The 20145-nt window shown below is 43.5% G+C and overlaps 2 protein-coding genes across 3 annotated transcripts; both read left to right on the top strand.

Moving 5' to 3' along the window:
* Positions 1-3124: 3124 nt before the first annotated feature.
* On the top strand, positions 3125-7144 carry LOC109632002 (desmin). Of its 2 annotated transcripts, none has more exons than XM_020091094.2 (11): positions 3125-3446; positions 3636-3795; positions 3939-4088; positions 4519-4638; positions 4723-4818; positions 4898-5032; positions 5122-5232; positions 5328-5438; positions 5572-5696; positions 5789-6610; positions 6789-7027. In XM_020091094.2, exons 1-11 carry the CDS (start codon positions 3223-3225, stop codon positions 6880-6882), a joined length of 2148 nt encoding a protein of 715 aa, XP_019946653.2. In that variant the 5' UTR covers positions 3125-3222; the 3' UTR covers positions 6883-7027. The 2 variants fall into 2 exon arrangements, with proteins under 2 accessions (XP_019946653.2, XP_019946654.1); XM_020091095.2 differs by having other exon boundaries at positions 3128-3446; positions 5789-5879; positions 6789-7144.
* Positions 7145-13050: 5906 nt separating this feature from the next.
* prdm13 (PR domain containing 13) lies at positions 13051-19506 on the top strand. The gene is made up of 4 exons (XM_020091217.2): positions 13051-13411; positions 14750-14881; positions 15004-15124; positions 16991-19506. Exons 1-4 carry the CDS (start codon positions 13244-13246, stop codon positions 18481-18483), a joined length of 1914 nt encoding a protein of 637 aa, XP_019946776.1. The 5' UTR covers positions 13051-13243; the 3' UTR covers positions 18484-19506.
* The last annotated feature ends 639 nt before the right edge of the window (positions 19507-20145 follow it).

Below are 20145 nucleotides of genomic sequence, written 5' to 3'. Positions count from 1 at the left end.
TTCACATTTTTGATTATGTGGATAAAAAAAAGTTATTGAAGTTATAAAACAATAATATTTGTTGGATATTTAAAACTGAAATATGAGCCTGCATGTCTATATTCATGTTATTTTCTGTTATTGGTGTCGGTAGAATAATGGTCTGTTGACAGCAGAAGACAACAATGTCTCCACAACTTTTTTAAGTATCTTGTGAATGTATGCTAGTAGAGTAGAATAAGTGGTGATCAGGAAGAAGGGGTTCTGGGTTTATACTAAAAGTTAAGATAAGCCTAAATGATCATGAATTTGCTACGACTGGGATTCTGTGATGCATGAGGATATATATGCCATGTGTTCTCTCTTCTCCTTTGTTTCATTCCAGACTTATTCATTAACTCCACCATGGAGGCTGTTTTCATCCCTGTTCGTTTGTTTTTGTGTAAGCAGGAATACATAAAAGCTAGTGGATATATTTCCATTATATTTGCTGGAAGGATACAGCATGGCCTGGGGAAGAAGCCATACAATTTTGGTTTGCAGGGTCAGGGGGCAGATCCATTTATTTTTGCGCTTTCTTTAACATCATGAGTTTTTCAACATTTTCCATGATTTCTCAGGGAATAATTCATGAATATTTATGACAAAAATGTCTTGTTTAACAAGTGGACTGTTGGGCTTTGTCAAACTGTAGGTATGTGCTTTCTGTGTGTCCTAGTTTTCTCTCTCTATGTAATGGGGTTAACTCTGTAGTATAGAAATACACCTTGTATTCTCTGAATCCTCATGTACCACCATGTACCACAAAACTAATTAAAATGTTTAAAAAGACAGGAGAGGACACTGACTTTGATGATTTGTGACATAATTATCCACAGGCTGGCTGAGGTGACAGCTGCTGCGACCATGATGATCTACAGTATTGAAGGGTTATGTCTAATACCCAGGCTTTCTCAGTATGAATTTGCCACCGACTCTCTATGGAACATTAACAGGTTCCTTCGTCATCCATGATAATGAATGTGTTTGTTTTCAACTGGGAAGAATGCAGACCATGTACATGGAACACACACACACACACATACACACGCACACACACACACACATCCCAGTACTGAACTGAAAGTATAAAAAGAAATGAAACAAATAAAATCACCGGATTAGGCAACATTTAAAAAATATCAAAGCCCATCACGGATCTCAGAAGGAAGACTGACCTCAAATTAACTTTTCTTGATGCATGAGTAAATAATCTATCTCAGAAGTTTTAATACTATTTCTCCTCTTAGACTATTTATCAGCTTTCTCCCCACAGGCGAGGGAGTCACCCACGATTTAACTACTACAGTAGATAAGTCAATTAAACACCATTTTCACTACTCATTATTGTCTGGCCTGTTACAGCGGGAAAGACTTAATACATCATGTCTGTGCTTCCTTTATTGCTGGTCATTTTAAGCTGCACCCTCTTGAACACTCTTTTCAAAGGATATTCTTTACATAGTCTTATCACCGTATACTTGATGACCTTTTTATTATTTTATCAGAATGACAAATAACATGATCTGATGATTAGTTTTTCAAATCAGAAGCTATGGAAAATTAATAATTCTGTTTGGGGTCTGAGACCTCAGCTATGAAACCAGGTTGAATGCATTGAATTTTCATATGCCCTATATTTGGATGGCTGAGACTCAGGAGGTAAAGAGGGTTGTCCATGCAAAAGGTTGGTGGTTTGATCCCCAGCTCATCCAGCCTGCATCCCGAAGTGTCCTTGGGCAATATACTGAACCCCAAATTGCCCCCGATGGCTGTTCCGACAGTGTATGAATGGTGTGTGATAGAAAAAGTGATCTATGTAGAAGCACTGTAAACATGCGACTTGAAAGTGCCTTCAGTCAACGATACAACTGGAAAAGTGCTATGTAAATTACATTGACACTTCAAGCACTATCTCTCAGAAGAACATGTATGTATTAAAAAGATTTTGGAATTTCTTTGTTAGCTTTCTGTATATACAGAGGTTAAGTAAAAACGAAATATGGAAGTCAGGCTGACATTTGAGGTGAGACATAATAAATATTGTGAAATGCTCAAGTGATGAGTGATGTTAGTTGATTGCAACATGAAAAGATTTAGAGGAGTCAGATTGTTCATGAATGAAATGTTCCTCCACTTTCCCAAAACGTCCCACACTGCTGCCAGATCTGAGGTCAGTGGAAAAGAACAGATGTTCACATAATCCATCGAGTCAGAGCTCACAAGATCAATGCATTTGAAAAATCCTTTTAGAAGTTGAATTTGATGATTTATCATCTGGCTTAAAGATGGTTTTATGAATTCTTTATTTTGGTCATTCTGTTCTTTTTTCTCTGTGTAAGAAGCTTGAAAGTTAGGTTTTCTAGGAAGGTTAATGTTTACAGTAAACTTTAAGGACAGTGACAGTGTTTACTGACCCTCGACCAAGTGAAGGTGTCAATGAAGACCACTGTTTTCTCCCCTCATATCACTGTGCCATGTCAACCGTAAACTCCAGACTACAGCCGCCCCTCCTCCTTTTTTTCCTGCCTCTATATTTTCCCCTCAGAAGCGCTTGATTCCAATTTCTTTTTCCTGCATGCTGCAGTTTTAATATGTCGAAAACAGACCAGACTAATAAGTACTAATTTATGTCAAATCTCGCCAGGGCCCTTTGTTCCTCTGCAGCAGCCGTAGCCTCATCAGGTCACCCTCCAGCCTCTGCTCAGCGTTCAATTAAAGTCCCTCATCCCATCAGAGCAGATCACGTCAGTGCTGCACCTACTGGCTGCCATGACTGAACAGACCCTGCCTGCCTGCCGCCCAGTGCTGGGGTGGACACTGAGGTGGTGCATGTACCATAATCCTGGCAAAACCTTTACTGGCTGTGAGTTAGACTGATATATTGTCTGTATATTGCGGAAGGACTAATAGGTGGACCCTCCACTGATGCCATCAGCTACTGTCACAGCCCAGATCTGCTCCTCACAAGCTGCTGACAGATATCTGAGCTGCAGGTCAAGCTTGCATTGGTGCAGAGGTTCGAGATTCCACAGGTGTTGGCTCATGCAATGGGCTGTCTCAGACAGAGAAGGGGGCTGAGGAGATATAAAAACCTCACAACGGGCTGACGATCAGAGTGCACACCAGGAAGCTGGAGCAGCAGTTGAGAGCAGTAAACCTGCTATTTCTTTCAGAGGAAACACAGGAAACACTGCCGCAATCATGAGCCGCAGCCCAGAGAGAATCTCATCCTACCGCCGTCACTTTGAGGACATCAGCAGCTTTTCCCATCAGGTCAGGGTGTCGAGCCCATCCCCCACGAGGAAAGAGGCCCGTCATGCCTCCGCCGGCTACTCCTGCAGAGCCGGGGCTGGCAGCATGCGTGTGGAGTCAGTGGGAAGAAGGAGCGTCTCGGCTGCACGCAGGTCTCGCATAGTTGGAGCAGGGTAAGCTGGGTCAGAGCAGTCCCCTATGGACTAAGGTTTGTGAGCAGGCTGTACACTTATTATTTTCTAAGGTGAGCTTGTTGCAAAAAGAGAGTGTTTGTGAAAGTTCCACTTCCTCAAGCCATTTCCCCTCCTTTAGACTAGAGTTCTGTGGCTTTGCATTACATGTGTATTGGTGTGTGTTGTCAGTGTGAGTGCAGGGGCCATGGTGTGTGTTGGGCCTAACGGAGAGCCTGCCATGGACCTGGATGTGGCTGCAGCTGAAAACCAGGAATTCCTCAGCACACGCAAAAGTGAGAGACAGGAGATGGTAGTCCTCAATGATCGACTGGCTATATACATTGACAAGGTAAAAGCATTCATGCTACACACACTATTTTTCCAATCAGGGCATTATTCTCACCTCTGTGAGCACATAGACAGGAATACATATTACAGTGTCTAGTTTGGGCCAATTAAAATACCTCAGCTGAGGTTTTCCTGCACTTTTAGGTTCGATCACTGGAGCAGCAGAACCAACTACTGGAGGCCGAGATCGAGGCCTACCAGAACCGCTTTGAGAGGCCAACAGGTCTGCGCCTCCTGTATGAGGAACAGCTGAAGGAGCTGAAAAAGATTGCTGAGCAGATGAGGATTCAGCGGGTGAGACAGGATTATCCAAGCTGCACATTGTTTCTTTTCTTTCTCTCTTTGTTGTATGATGCTCAAAAGCAGAAAGACTGAATTCTTTGCTTCTGGCGAGCTTTACACCTCACTAATCTGCGTTAGACCCATCCAAGCAATGATACAAGACGTCAACTTGGTGTTTTCAAGGTTCCTTACCTGGTAACAGGCATATTTCTGGCAGGCAAATAGAGAAGTGCCTCAGCATGTTACGGTGTCATGGAGTACATCTGTCTGTCTCACACACACACACACACACACACACACACACACACACACACACACACACCCACGGTCAGGTTTAAAGACAGGACATGCAAAAAAGGCTGATCTGCATTTTTCACACAGCCATGCACACACCTTCAAATCTCATGGCCGAGCAAATTACTTATGGCTTTTTGGTTTTCAGGATGTTTCCTTGGCTTCGAAGGAGTTCACAGCTGCTCAGCTAGAGGCAATCAAAATCAAATACGAGGAGGCAGTGGAGCTGAGGAAGAAAGCTGAGATAGACATTGAAACCTTCCGTCCAGTAAGTTGCATCTAATTAGGAAATTATAATTAGTCTTTACCATATTCATTTAAAGTTGTAATGATAATGGTGTGCGTTCTTCAGGATGTGGACAAAGCCACCTCCTCACGCATTGCCTTGGAGAAGAAGCTGGAGCAACTGGAAGTTGAAATTGAATTCCTAAAACGTGTTCATCAACAGGTGCATAACATCTTTACGTAAGATGTACATATTTAGTTTACCTTTCATTTTGATGGTAAATTTTTTTTTTTTTTTTCAGGAAATCGATGAGCTCATGAAACAGATCTATTCAGCTCATGCTGCAGCTGAGAGTGCATTCACAATGCCTGACCTGGCAGCTGCTCTGAAACAAATCCAAACCCAGTATGATGACATTGCAGCCAAAAATCTCCAGGTAAAATAATTACACTTTAGCAGTGGAGTATTCAGTGAAATCTTCTATTCTATGTTAATCTATGGAATTGTTTCCCCTTTCATTTCTAGGAAATGGATTCATGGTATAAAAACAAATTTGAAGATCTTACAAAGAAGACAACGGGACATGTGGATAGGGTTCGAAGCTTTAGAGAAGAAATGGCTGGTGCCAAAAAGGAAGTGGGTGTCAAAAGTGAAAACCTATACATGCATTTTGAATGAGAATCAATAATGAATGGCTATTAATAAACAAAAAAATGCTAAACTATCTCCAGATCCAAAACAAAGAACGTGACTTGGATGACCTGAGGACCAAGAATGAAGCTCTTGAGGCTCAGATCCTAGAGTTGCAAGAAAAATACAGGAAGGAACAAGAAGACATGCACGTAAGTGTAGACGCAGATGCAGGGTGCTCACCTGGTCACACCTGAGTCAGTCATGAACACACAGCTTCACTTTCATGCATGCAGACACAAAGCCACAACGATGGTTCAGGTAATTACATGGCTTTGTTAATAGGCTCGGATTGAGTCCCTGCAGCTGGAGCTGAAATCCACAAAAGAGAAAATTGCGCTGCACCTGCGTGAATACCAAGACCTCCTGAACATCAAGATGTCTCTGGAGATTGAGATAACAACTTACAGGTAAAGGAATAGCAACCTGAAAACGGACTTATTACTACATATTTGAATACATCTTAGTCTGAATTTTGTCATCGTTTGTATTTTCCTTGCAGAAAATTGATTGAGGGAGAGGACCTGAGGCTGGCTGGTATGATGCAGACGCTGTCTCTGACCGCCTGTTCCACGAACGCTATTGGTGCTGGGGTGAGCTTTGGTGGAGGGAGCATGGGTGGAGCAGGTGGAATAAGTGGTGGACTGATAGGAGGTGCTGGTGCGAGTGCAGGAGGCATGGGGAGTGTAGGAGGAATGGGAGGGGGCATGGGTGCAATTTCAGGCAGTACTGCTGGAAGTATAGGTGGAAGAATGAGCACTGGAGGTAGGGCGGATGGGGCAAACAAGATTGGTGGTCATGGATTGGGAGCTGGGGCTGCTGGTGGAGGTACAGGTGCTGGTGCTGGCGGTGTGGGTACTGGTGGACTGGGTGCCCGTGGTGGCTCTAGTGTTGCAGGGCACGGTACTGGACCTAGAGGTGCAGGTTTGGGTGCTGGAGGAGTGGGAACTGGGTTAGGAGGAAACTTCAGCGCAGGGAGCATGGGGGACAGCAGCGTGGGCGGTGTTGGAATGGGTCCAGGTAGCGGCTCTGCAGGTTCTGGTGGCGTGGGGTTCAGTGGAAGCGAAGGGAGAGGGGATGGAACTGGTGGAGGAATTGGAGGCAATGGAGGCAAAGACAGGGGCAGTGGAACAGGAGGCAGTGGAGGAACTGAGAGTGTTGGTGGGGATGTTGCATTGTCAGGCATTGGTGGGAGGAGTGGAGGAGGGGGGGGTGAAACCAGCGGACCCGGGATGGGATATGGATCAGATGCATATGACCGCAACAGTGAAGCCTATGCAGATCAGGCTGTGGAGCTGACGGAGAGAAGGACAGTGCTCATTAGGTAAAGGTACCAGGTGTCATTTGTGTTCTCCTAAACAGGGCCTTTGTATATCGTAGCATTTAAACCCAGATTAAGAAGCAGCAACTTCAAGAATCTTAACCTCCTTCATGACAGAGTTAGGACCAGTGTCCACCTGCCTAGATGTCCAACCCTCTCTTTGTTCTTTCCTCCCAAACAGAACAGTGAAAAAAGAGGGTGACGTAATTGAGACAGACCGCCAGGAACAGACCTACACCATCAGCGGTGTGGCCGATGAATCTGACGAAGAGTGAGCAACCCAAACTCCCCAGTGACCTCCTCTCACCCTTAAACCTCCACGCCCCTCTGAGCTTTGCACTGACCAAACGCCATGTCTGGGCACTGACCTGCGACCTTTGCCCTGGACAAGAAGACCATGACTGACCCTTTGCTTCAAAGTTAAACCTTCCCCGAGTTTGAATATGCCTAAGAACACTCAACATGCTCTCTAAACTTTTGTGTGCCTCACACTCCCTCTGTTTTCTTCCCACTGCAAATAAAGCTATCAGCATTCAATTACCTTGTCTTTCTTTTATTTGATGTCTCTTTTAGGTTTTTCTCTGAGGTGCCTATAAGGTCACTACATTTTATCCAACACTGTAGTTACATGAAATGTAAAAGTATAGGTTTGCTCAGCAGAGAGACATCATGTTGTTGTTCATAGCTTTGGCTTGGATGGAAGAAGAGTGGAAAAAAGAAATAAGGAAATCAAAACATAGAGAGAGAGACAGAGTCACCTGAGGGTCAAGGCGGTTGCCCTGACACTTTCTGGAGGCCTGAGGAATCCATCAGTCAAATTCTGCTCTGCAGCGGACTGACGGAGCACAGCCGTTTTCTGTCCTCATTCCATCCACATCCACACCTTTTACTCCCGCTGCTGATTGGGAGCGACTGCATCTGGCCAGCAGATGCCAAACACTCTCAGTGTCCTGCTCAAGGGCTAAGAGCAGAAACATGCAACACACCAATCCAACAAAAACACAACAAAGATATGAGAAGAGGAAGATGACCCGTTTTATTCTGGCAGAAATAGCATTATAATTACAATAGAACACAACTGACTAAACTTAAAATCAAAAAACATAAATTTTTAATGACCTTATTGAAAGGCCTCTTCATTAAATATAGTGGAACCTTAAAGGGCTGTTCTTTTAATGAAGATGGAAATGAACATGGAAAAGTGATAATAAAAACACATTATTGTTTCTTGTTCACTGGAGCAATTTTGGTGTTCATTTTATTCACAAACAACTGAACATGTTTATTTAACAATTAGAACATTTCATATAAAAATGCATAGTTTAAGTATTCTTCTATTTTTATATTTTGTATAGTGTGCTGTGTGCGGGATACCTTACTGCTGTAACAGCCCATCCCAGTTTGAGATTGATAAATAGCATCAATCTATATGTACAATATGTGCATCAAAATGTATTGTATTTCCCAGCAAAAAGAAATGCAAACTGAATAACTGTTTTCATTTGCCATTAAAATCCTAACTATAAAGAATATTTGTTGTTTTTAATTCATCTAAACGTGTAATTCCACATTGTTAAATAAGTAAATGATAAAACTATAAAACGAGTTATAATTAAGCTCACCTCGTTCCATGGAGCCACCAGCATCTTATAGCCACATCACCACATTGTGAATAATTTTTATAACAGTGTAATAAAATAATCAATATTTCTCCCGGACATCACTTCCACAAGCTCATCCCACCCGAACACGCGGGAGACAATTAGTCTGAACCCGAGACTGTCAATCGGAGAAATAATGAGGAGCCGCGAGACGCTCGTATCATTAGATCACATTTTGTTACAGCAAATTAATAATGTGCGTCCAACCCGAAACAAGCGTACAGCTACATATATCCTGAATCAGCCTGTGTATAGGTATAAGATTCAGTTCAGGGAAATAAATGCACACTGGGTCTACGTGAAGGAACTGAATAGATTTTTAATAGAATTACCCAGAGAGGGAGTGTGTCGGCATGTTGGTGTGTGTGTGTGTGTGTGTGTGTCGGTGTGTGTGTGTGTGTGTGTGTGTGTGTGTGTGTGTGTGTATACATACGACATGGAGCTCTCCATGGTGCTTCATGCTCAGAGTTAAAAAAAACGGATGCACCGGAGGAAAGGATGAGTGTATAGCGTTCTCATTAAAATAAATACATGAATAAGACACAAGCAGTGATTTGGCAAAATTTTACCATCAAAATTACATTTTCAATACATCAAATGTTATGCATTTTTTAATTTTGAATCATAAGCAAAATATTATATTAAATTAGTAGCAGTATAATTATTGACATTATTATTTGCTGTGAGAAAAAATGGTCGTTCTTTACTATTTAAAAGAAAATCCACAAGAAAAGTAATAAAAAAGAAAATAACCACGACTTCAGTTTAGATGTTTGACCTTATTCAAACATACAGGCCAGTCAAGGTTAGTCCTTCATGTCTTCAAACATGCTCTTTGCCACCGTACTTGTTTTCCTCACACTCAGTTTGCAGGAACACACCGCGCAGCCAAGTGGGTCACTAACCTTCATCCTGCAAGAAAAATGGTGTTTTACTCGGAGCCGAGGGAAAGAGCTGCCCATATTCACCAAGAAGGGCAAAAGTTGGGACTCTCTTTGAAACTCTGCGCCTCTGTCACTTTGTGCACATGCTTTGGGGTGGCTAAATCCCAATTAGGGTCGGCTGACACGCTGCTCCATTCATCCGCGGCCCTGCCTGCATACATTTGCCTAGGAATGAACTCCTCAAATGGATCCGCTGCTAAATGCGCCGCGCAGCAGAGAGAATCGGCCTGAGTGACACTTTCTTTCTGAGGCGCTCGAGTGAGAAAAGGTATGAATTTATAAGGTACACCGAAACATATCAATTCACGCAACTCGGCGCGCCTTTATCTGCGTCTGCTCATGCGAGACAAAGTGACTTTAAGGCAGGGAAATGTGGCCTGGAGAAAGAAAATAAAAAGAGCTGGGCGAAAAACTTCAGAGACTTTGAATACCGAAATAGTGCAGCCCCTTTCTGAGGAGGGGAGGAGAGAGGGAGAGAGGGAGAGAGGGGAGGCATTTTGAATGAAATCACGCATGAACAGCGTTGAATCAGGTGCCGTTTATTCGGCTCCTCTCTAATGCGATTTTGAATATTAGTCTGGGTTAAAATCCCAATCATGTCATCTGGTGGGAGTCCCATACAAGCATCATTACTATTCAAACGCGTCGCAAATGTCCCACCCGCACAAAAGCAGCTGGTCTGGCCTCGGAGCAGCCTGCGTCTTTCCCCAGGTTTCTCAGAGAGTGTAAGACACCTCAGATATTCACCAGGCCGGGTTACAAGAGCGGATGAAGAAAAAGAATATGAGCGGATCAGTCTGAATATTAATTTCCTTCTGTTTATATCTGATAAGATATGATAATAAAGTCAGGTTCTTTGGCCGGACAGAGTTCAGGCTGCACAGAAAAAAACCCCACAAGGATTTAGCTTTTTCTTTTTTCTCCTTCTTTATGAATTGAAGGAAAGTGTGACCAAACGAGTGTGAGAGGCGCGGAAGGTGCGGGCTTACACATGTGGAGAAATAGATGGATGCAGACAAACACACGGTCATTTCTGAGACGTGGGAATGTGTGAGAAATAGGCCACATTGCTAAGTGGGACAATGATTTCGCGGCTTCTCTTGAATAGAGCCAAACAAAGTTTATGGGTCGACATAAAAAATGTGTTTTCTTCGGAGCTCGGAGGGGTCCTAAATGGAGGGGCCATTGAAACCAGTCCAGGAGAGGTGGTGGTGAACCCTTGGCACCCCTGAGGTATAGTCAGGGCGCATGAATGGTGATCCCTGGTGGGGCATTGCTCTCTGTATTTACCGCGTTGCTTTGCAGACAGGTTGTTCCTCTATATTCATGGCTCACTAATGGCCAACCAGTTAAATCAGAGCCCCACCGTTTAGACAGTTAAAATCCCCCCTCCCCTAAAAAAAGAAAAGGAAAGAAAAGAAAAGGCTGGCAAGAGTCAGGCAGAGCCGCCCATAAAAACGTCTCCCTTCTCTCCCCACATGTGATTCTTCTCAGGTCGTTATTTAAGTTCATTAAGAGACGCCGAGTTCATTTAAGAGAAGCGCACTTGCAGAATTCGTGTTGATTGACTCCGCAATATTGTCCCAGAGTAAAGATCCGACCATGTAATTAATGTCTTTTCTCTTTTTAGCAGGGAGGAGGGACAATACCGCCGGTCAAGCCATTTAATTTCATTTAATTTTCCATCCCATTTGCTTCCAACACTGCTTTCACTCTGACACCGTCTTTTGACTTTACGCACAGTGGATCGGGGAGGAGGCGGTGGAGGTGGAGAGATGGGACTCACCCCCAGCGACTCCTCCGCGAACAGAAAGGAAACGTCTTCGCCTTCTTCTCCGGAGAATAATGAATTTCACTGTGGAGAAGTGTTTCTTAAAGCAGCGCAGGGGTGGATGGGAACCAGCCGCAAATGCCGAGGCGTTAATAAATAACCCCTCCGCACAGCCGGGTGCAAACCTTGCGCCTATTGATGAGATTGTTCGCGTGTCGCTCAGGCTCTTTGACTGAGTGTGGAGGAGCGTGGGGAGCAGAGAGATTCATGTATCACCTGAACCGTTCAGACGCTCCAAGTTAACGCAGCTGTAGATTGTGATTTATTGTTTTGCCTGTTTGATGCATTCTTTAAATAGATAAATAAATCAGCGTGCAGGTACAGCCTCTCCATATTTCCACGTGGACGTCAGGTCAGAGGTTAACGTGGTCTGAACTGATCGCCCACATGTTCTTGTTCTGTCTCTCGCTGCAACTTTCAACAACCTGCTGCACATAAAAAGGCTGAAGGCTCCACTTCCCTCAATATCCTGTGCAACCAGCAAGTCAGTCAGTCCGTGAAGGATTTCATTATTATATTATGTGCCATAATAGGGCCTGATAGTCTGGATATGAAAATGTATATCTGTTGTGGCATTTGAGTGTCCTTATGTATTTTTTTATATTATGTTCTTGATTCTAAGCACTTTGAAAACATATCTACATATTTTCAGACATTTTCAGGTTGACTGAATGATTCAAGTATCCTTCAGAGAAACCTTCCCAAAACTACAAACACACACAAAAAAATCTCTGTTATAAAAATCTTTGGTGAAGGACACAATATATTGTACATGTTTTTATTACAAAATCAATCAATCAAGCCAGTCAATCAATATGTATTCCTGTATTTATGTCTCTGTGATGTAATAACGCTTTGACGGCGACTTTATATAGTGAAATAGTTGCGTATAATATTGAATGTTTCTAATATCACCAATTATTTTAACATTTTCATTTTAATAATATATATGATATTCATTGCGATGAGGGGGAAAGCGTCCTGTTTTTCTTGCGTTGCGAATTTTCCTGGTCATTAATTTTAGTGTGAACACCTCACAGTTATGAATTTAATTTTTTACTAAAATGATCTCACACCTTAAGGTAAAATTACTTATTTATAAAACAAAATATCAAAATGGATTTATATTTTTTTAGATTATTTTTTCCCCTTTTCCTTCAATGAAACAACAGAATGAACATGTGTTGAATGAGGAGGACGAGACACGAAAACCACAAGTGTGTGTGTGTGCGCGCGCGTTGGGAAGATGGTGCTGGTTATTTCTAGTTGTTTTTTTTTTCTCTTCCTTCTTCTTCCTACTGGTGGTTCTGCCTTTTCAGTACCTGCCTGATCGCAACCCGGCACACGCCGAGAGTCAATAGGAGTTAACAAGTCCTCTAAACTTTCCTGCGCCTTTTGTCAACGTAAGGACACAAAAAGAGGAGGGAGAATAAAGACGCTTTGAAGTATATAAAACCCCAAAGAATGCCAGCCAAGTAGATTTAAAGTAGCCACTCATTTCCAAAAACCTGCCTTGAAAGGAGGGAATGGGAAGGGGTGAGGATTTATGGAGAAATTATACAGTGGATTTGTCAGTGAAAATATCGGAACTGTCTGCAGGACAAAGCCACATGCTGAGGATTAATGGTCGCTCTGGACCTTTGATTGTGCACCCTCTTTTCTCTGCCCTTGACAAATTGGATTTCGGGGATGGGAAGGTCGCCTGGCCCTTTGTGTCTCTTGACCGGTTTGGAGCAATTCATTATGCGGCGGGGTGAGGGAAAGTCTCCATGTGACCGGGCCGGCCCGTTTCCCCTCTCCTCACAGCTGCAGGGAGAGCCCAACTCTCTCACACTCACACACACACGCACACACATGCGCACGCACTCCATCCAGTCAAACTCTGGACCACCTCCCCCTCAAACTACCTAACATAGCACAGCATCACCTCTCTGGCCCCCCACCCCCCTTTGCATCCTGGAGTTGGAGAGGTTGGCGTATGGTGTGTGTGTGTGCGTGCGTGTGTTGGGGGTGTGTGTGTTGGAGGGGGTACCTTGCTTGCACCATCACTAGAAAAGCCGGGCAGCATAACGCCACCGCGTCACTTTGAGGACGGATATCGACCGGTCCTCATCCTCCTCTCTGTCTCTCTCTCCTCCTCCTCTCCCTCTCTCCTTCCCTGCAGCGCTCTCCCTCTCACACTCGGTCTCCATCAGTCTTCATGGTTCTGATCTCACCCCACGCCATGCAAGCCACCCGGGCGTCCACCACCGTCAGTGTGTTTGCGGACTGCAGCATCCCGGCCGGGCTCCGGATAGGACCGGTACCGGGCATCTTCAAACTGGGGAAGTACGTGACGGATCGTAAGGAAATTGGACCCAAGAAGAAGGTAGGTTAAAAAAATACACTGACATTTTCAAGAATTGGTTCAAGTTTTTCCATATTTGTGCTGCTCATTTTTTTTAACTTTGTGGCCCAGATCATGTGTTTTTTTTTATTAAATATTGTTTAAAGTGGCATGGTGCACTGGATATTTTATTAGGAGCTGCATTGTCATATTGTAAAATAAAAATATACGCATTATCGTATAGTTTATTTCAAAACACTCGAATTTTCGAAAAGAAAATTGTAAAAAGTTTAATCTGCAAAAATTTACTCCACCGATTACAAAAAATATAACCCCCTATAGGCATGTCTAAACTCTCTGTTGTGTAATATTATTTAAAACAATTTGGGATTTTTAAAGCTGCACTGTCAAACTCCATCGGGCCCTCGGTTATTAATTGCTTTGGCCTGTCATGTTGGAAATAATTGAGCTCCATTAGTGGCAGACTTGTCAGTCTGTGCTTCTACTTAACCGGCCTAATGGGCGACCCGGGTCTGCCGCCTCACATTTCACTGCCTGGCGGGCCTGTTATCCCGATGAGCCGTTTAATGTTAATGTAAACCGGCCACAGAAAGATGCCACTGAGGCCGCTGCCCGGGGCTGAGCAAATAAAAACAATAACGACAAGGATAAAAAGTACAAATCGATTCAATTGTTGTTCGTGTTGCTGCTTTCGTATTTGGAGTCAATGTCTTCAGAACAATATTTAAAAGTAAAAGTCTTCAGACCTGACTTTTTTTTTTAGAAATACGACAATTAAAAAATAAGTCAACCTTTCTGACACATTATCATAGTTATTATCATTATTTTACACATAAACAGACAATAAACACAAACAATTTGCTGCCATGCGCGCAGCTATAACCGCGCCCTGTTATTGTTGAGGCTGTCAGCGCTTGTGATTGATGCGTCTAAATGCGTGGCCCCCGGGCTGCAGGCGATCATCAGGTGCAATCTCTGTGTCAAATGTCACGCTTCGATCTTTAATGTCCCTGAACAGTTTAGAAACGCTCTGACACTCCTCAAATTCGTTTCCCATATCAACTCAATTAGGCCCGTGTGTCATTCTCTTTAGTAAATTATCAGCAGAGCGGATAAAGAGGCGCATTATGCGCCTTTTGGTCAGGCGTGGCCGCGCGGCACCTCCAGGTACCTCAGAGATCCACATTATCCGAGGCAGAGATTCGCTCAGTGACACAAATATGAAGAAATAGATGCATTTACATTGGTGGATTAATTGATAAATGATTGAGATAAAAACTGAAAAAGTTTCATATTTCCCCTCATCCCTGTTCTGCTTTGGTCAGTTGCAAACCTCACTCTCATCCGTTTCGTTTCTAGATCCGCTTGGTGCGGGGAGAGTTCGTGGATGAGTCGGGCTGTCCTGTGCCAGACTGGATCGGATTCATCCGCGCCGCCAGGAATAGCCAAGAGCAAAACCTGGAGGCTGTGTCGGATTTACCTGGTGGACAGGTGAACTTTTTACCCTAATCGCACATAAATCTGTTTGTCAATATTCTTCTTCTTGTTTTTCTATTTATTTAGACGCTTTAAATTAATCCTCTTCCATTTGCCTATTTGATGTATTTGTTTAGATTTTCTACCGTGTGCTGAGAGAAATCCCTGCAGGAGAAGAGCTCAGTGTTTGGTACTCCAACGCTCTGGCCCAGTGGTACGACATCCCCACCACCGCCACTCCCACGCACGACGAGAAAGGTAAATGACACTGTTTATGCCAGAGGACCAGTTTTTACCAAGCGGCTTTTGGTCACTGGTGGGAAATAAAATGCCTTGGAATTATAAGGAACTCTGATTTTTTTAAATTTTAGCGGAGGTAGATTATTTTAATAGTAATCATGATTATACGAATACGCATAATAATAACTCAGAGAAACTAAATTCAATTGGTCTGTTTCCGTCATGTCTACAGGCTACAGGTCTGACAGTGTCATCGACATGTTGAGGCTCCATCACTGCACAGTTAAATATCTGCCAATAACCGCAATGGCCCTTCTTATCGCTCAGATATAAAAATCAATTGGATGTTTATTGTTCCTCATTCTCCTCCAGCATCATTTCTCCTTTTCAATATACTTTATGTTGGAAAACATAGATTCCGTAAACCAGACGAAAGGAGGAGAGGTGATTAGTTCTGCAGAGGATAGGAATGTTAACGGCACCAGGGCCTGAAATATAAATTGCACACATAAGGCCTAATCTCCGCATTATTTACTACGATTCCTGCTTCTCCGAGTGATTTCTTGTTGGCTGAGTTTTTGTTTGGACTGTTAATCTATTTGTTTGGGCTGCAACGATGATTTGGGGGATTTGCTATTTGCGCTTGGGGATTAGTGTCTAATCTTAGCAAAACAAACCAGCTCAGCAGGATCTAATCCGTTAATAGAAATTATTATCAACCGATACTTTGCAGGGAATTCCTCCAAGAGAAGACAGATATCGAGCAGGAATCGAGTCTTTACTTGCTGAATGGTTATTAGCAAACTATTAAAGCAAAACGTAAATGAGTTTGAAAAAATAATATGCTTGAAACGGGTTTTTTAAAAAAGCAATTAAAGCCAAAAATGGACGTGTCTGAGGGAGGGCGGTGGAGGAAGAGGAGTCTGGTGATTCAAGGGACGTAGGTTAACAAATGCCACCGCGTCATTAATATTCATGAAGTCAAAAAGCAAATAAATTCGAGAACAAGTGCTTCACGGTGAATTAGGTGGGTGCGTTAAGGTATTGTGGCCTAATGAATGCTAACTTTTATGTGGGGTGTATATTGGCCTGACTCTCCGGCCCGACGCACCGTGTGCGCTCATGGACATACGCTCGCTTCCCATTATTAGGCGTCAACAGATGGGCCGGCACCATTGTTTCTGGAGACTTGCGATTTCAAGCAACAGCTGCTGTCACTTCCACGGGAAAGAGCACATGAGAGGGGAAAGTCCCGCATTCAATGCATCGGTTTCGGAACGCCAGATTGGGCAGGGCGTTTGCTCTTTTGATGGCGCCATAAACAATGGTCCGTATGAGGATTACAAAATCATTACATCTGTATTAACCTCGGAGTACTCGCCTGGGGGCCATTAAGATGGCTCCCCGCTATTACCATTTGGCACCAGATCTTAGGGATCGCATCGTATCAGGCCTTAAGAATCAGTTGAAGTGCAGACGTAACTAATATGAATATCAAATAATTATTATATTACATACTAAATATAAAAAATAAAAAAATTCAAGGAAAATCGAACAAATGTGACAATACGTAACTCGATTTTCACTCCAAATCGCTGCAAAAGTAAATGAAATATTTGAATTAAATTTATTTCAATTTTATTTGTATAGAACCAAATCATAATATACATTATCTCACTGTGCTTGTGTGTGGTTATGGTCGTGTCTCTACAGGTTGCCAAACCTGTTATTTTCATTTTACGCACGGATGTGGTGTTTTTACGCATGGACATATTCTGTTAACTGTCATATCATTAGAAGGCATAATAACGTGTTTCACGCTGTGTTGTGTCAGGTAATGATCCGCGTCCGTCTCATTAATAATGTCATGCTTGTTGTCTACAGGTGAGGAGCGTTACATCTGCTGGTACTGCTGGAGAATTTTCAAATACCCGAACACACTGAAGGCCCACGTTCACTTCCACTGCGCACTGAGCAACGGGCGGGGGTTTGTGAGCAGCGAGCAGGCAAGAGGCACCGAGACATTCAGTAGGTCACCAAAGTCTGGAGACATCCCCAACACCTCCATCTCTCCCAGGACCAATCACAACAACTCCTCCATCCCAGACTCTGGGAGACGGGCGGTGTCCTCCACGTCATTTCTAATCAAATCGGGACTGTCAAAGAAAAGCAGCACCGAGGAACAGGACCGGGCCCTCGACATGAGCGTCACCGCAGCCAGGAACCAGGGGCAGCTTCTCAGCCTGGGCGCCACATCCTCCGTGCTCAGCAGCATGGGCTTCCACCCGGGTGTGCGCTCTGCCTTCAAGCCGACCGGGGTCTCCAAAGTCCCGGGTGCTGACGCCTCCAGAGAGGACGCCAACGGGAAGCTGAGTGGTATGGGATTCAACAAACTCATTGGTAACATGAAACCAATCCGGAATGTGGGCGAGACTCTGAACGGAGGAGGCAGCCATCCTCCAAAATGCGCACCTGCAATTATGGACACCACATCCCCAATGGTGCCATGCACAAACGCTCTCCGGGCTTTCCCGCTGCTGCCTCACATGGAGGAGACCTCGGCTTTTAAGCACGTGGAGAGTCGGATGCACTCCGGCCTGTCCCCCTCCCGTTACCCCCAGGTGCCCCCTGGACTCCACTTTGAACGGTTCTCCCTCCCCCACTTTGATGGCGTTAAGACTTATGGTGGAGACTGTAACATCCCACTGATGCCCTTCACTGTCTATAACGGGGAGCTTCTGTACAGTTCACCGTACTATCCTCTGAAATTCCACTTCGGAAACCTCCTCAAATACCCGGAGTCCATGTCCTACTTTGGTGCGCCCTCGTTGAGTCAAGACCTGGGCTCCATCACCAACATCGACCGGGAGATCGCCATGCACACTCAACAGCTGTCCGAAATCGCGGCGGAGAAGAATCGGACGCGGCTGGACTCGATGCCGGCCGGTGCCTCCAGCAACGCCGGTTCTGGCAAACCGAAAAAGGGACACCTGTGTCTGTACTGCGGCAAACTGTACTCGAGAAAATACGGGCTGAAAATCCACATGAGAACTCACACAGGTTACAAACCGCTCAAGTGCAAAGTGTGCTTCAGGCCCTTTGGAGACCCGAGCAACCTGAACAAGCACATCCGCCTGCACGCGGAGGGAAACACCCCGTACAGGTGCGACTTCTGCGGCAAGGTGCTGGTGCGGAGGCGGGACCTGGAGAGGCACGTCAAGTCCAGACACCCCGGACAGACGGTGAAGAAACTGGACGACAATAAACCCGGCGGCCTGTTCGAGGACGCGGAGCAGAAGAGCGACAATGACAGTGACGTGGACGTGTGCTTCACTGACGACCAGAGCGACCAGGAGTCCAGCAAAAACAATGACTGAGATGGTTTCAGAGTCTGCCCATTGTCTTCAAATGGCGTCATTTAGTCTTGTATCAAATCAGTTTTACATTAGGCTACGACATCCAACCAAAACCTCCACATTGACCACATTTAATTATAGTGGACACGTGGCCTCCAAATATATATTTCTTTGTTTTTCATCAGGTCTAATTGACAAAAAAGCCCCTAACAAATTTCAACCTGAAACTCTAAAGACTTTTACAGTCTGGTTGCTTCAGAAAAAATAATCTGCGACCTTTGAGTCAAGGTAATGTTTCTCCAATTCAAAAGAAAAACTCGGACAGTGGTGTTGCAGACATTTTCGTTTGTTTTAAATGCAAATCACCATAACTTGATTTACTTGTATAAATCTGGCACTTCTAAAACCAATAAGAACAATGATCCAGGTAAAAAAAAATAAAAAAATCAAGGCTGAATTTGAGAGCTGAAAGTGATTTCCTATAAGTTAGATATATTTTTGCAGTGTAAAAATTTACCAGATCTGTTTTTTGTATGTCTCCCCCTGAGGAAGGAACTATGAGTTTGAAAAGCCCCCCCCCCCCCCCCCCCCCCCCCCCCCCCCCCCAAATAAAAATAATGAAAAATATCCCGTGCCCCCCTCTAAACTGTTAGTTGCACTTTAAAAACAGCAATGGGCACCTCATTCCAACAAATCAGTCGCAAAAACAATGATTATAATCGAAGTGATTTCCGCACTTCTTTGCAGATCTCGTGTTCCCTGCGCCTCGCTGAAAAACACACTGTACTTCAATTTGCACTTTCATGGCGCAGGCATGTTGTTCTTAAAGCAGCAGCAGCCAGTTTATTTAAGGAATTATTTCTAGAGAGAGAAAATGTATTGATTGCAGTCAAAGGCTATAAGACGTGTAAAGTATGATATTTCACATCTGAGTGGAAAAGTGTTGTATACGTTTGTTTATAAGTGATATTGTCTGTGATGAGGACAATATTTAACTCTTGTCCAATAAGTCGTTGTTTTTTTAATAAATCTATTTAAAAAATATGAAGAAATGATGTGTTTTTATTCACTCGTCAGATGTTCAGTATTTTTAAACCCTCACGTCTTCCATGTAAAGTTGTGGTGTGTTCCTGTACCAACATTTTATTTCGTTTTTTTTGGTCCCAATTAGTCATTATTTAATTATTTGTGCACTACAAAGTAGGTTAATTTATTGAGCCGTTGGTTCACGCTCTGTGAACCAGCCCTGATAACGCACAGGTTAGATACAGACGATACATTTCGTCCATAAGAAATATCAATGTTTTTGCCACACATTTTTCCGTGGCTGTGAAGCGGTAAGAAGTCTGAAACATAATAATAATAAATATAATAATAATAATAATACAATAATAATAATGTGCTGTCTTTATTCACAATAAATCCTTCGAACCACGCGGGGGTGTAAATTGCAAAATGTATAAATGTATTGAATATAAATGAAATATACTAAAATAAATTAAATTGATAGTGTAAGTATTATTGACAGACTGTAGTCACATATTAATATTCAGATATATTTGCTCCTGTGAGTGTTAAATTATTGAGTCATTAATTCACGTGAATTAATGTGTAACATGTGATGGTTCTTTTCAATGTGGAGTTCATTTGAGCGATTCACAGTTCCATCATATATTTGTACGT

Source organism: Paralichthys olivaceus, chromosome 13, assembly GCF_024713975.1.
Source record: "Paralichthys olivaceus isolate ysfri-2021 chromosome 13, ASM2471397v2, whole genome shotgun sequence".
Lineage (NCBI taxonomy): Eukaryota > Metazoa > Chordata > Actinopteri > Pleuronectiformes > Paralichthyidae > Paralichthys > Paralichthys olivaceus.
Note: the sequence above shows the minus strand (reverse complement) of the source record. Positions and strands in the feature narration are given on the sequence as shown.

Excerpts from the sequence above, each read along its gene's own strand:
- LOC109632002 (XM_020091094.2), top strand. The coding sequence starts at position 3,223 with ATGAGCCGCAGCCCAGAGAGAATCTCATCCTACCGCCGTCACTTTGAG. Across the intron at positions 5,233-5,327 it reads TGGCTGGTGCCAAAAAGGAA|ATCCAAAACAAAGAACGTGA; the intron begins GTGGGTGTCAAA and ends AACTATCTCCAG. Across the intron at positions 5,697-5,788 it reads ATTGAGATAACAACTTACAG|AAAATTGATTGAGGGAGAGG; the intron begins GTAAAGGAATAG and ends TTTTCCTTGCAG.
- prdm13 (XM_020091217.2), top strand. The coding sequence starts at position 13,244 with ATGGTTCTGATCTCACCCCACGCCATGCAAGCCACCCGGGCGTCCACC. Across the intron at positions 13,412-14,749 it reads AAATTGGACCCAAGAAGAAG|ATCCGCTTGGTGCGGGGAGA; the intron begins GTAGGTTAAAAA and ends TTTCGTTTCTAG. Across the intron at positions 14,882-15,003 it reads CGGATTTACCTGGTGGACAG|ATTTTCTACCGTGTGCTGAG; the intron begins GTGAACTTTTTA and ends GTATTTGTTTAG.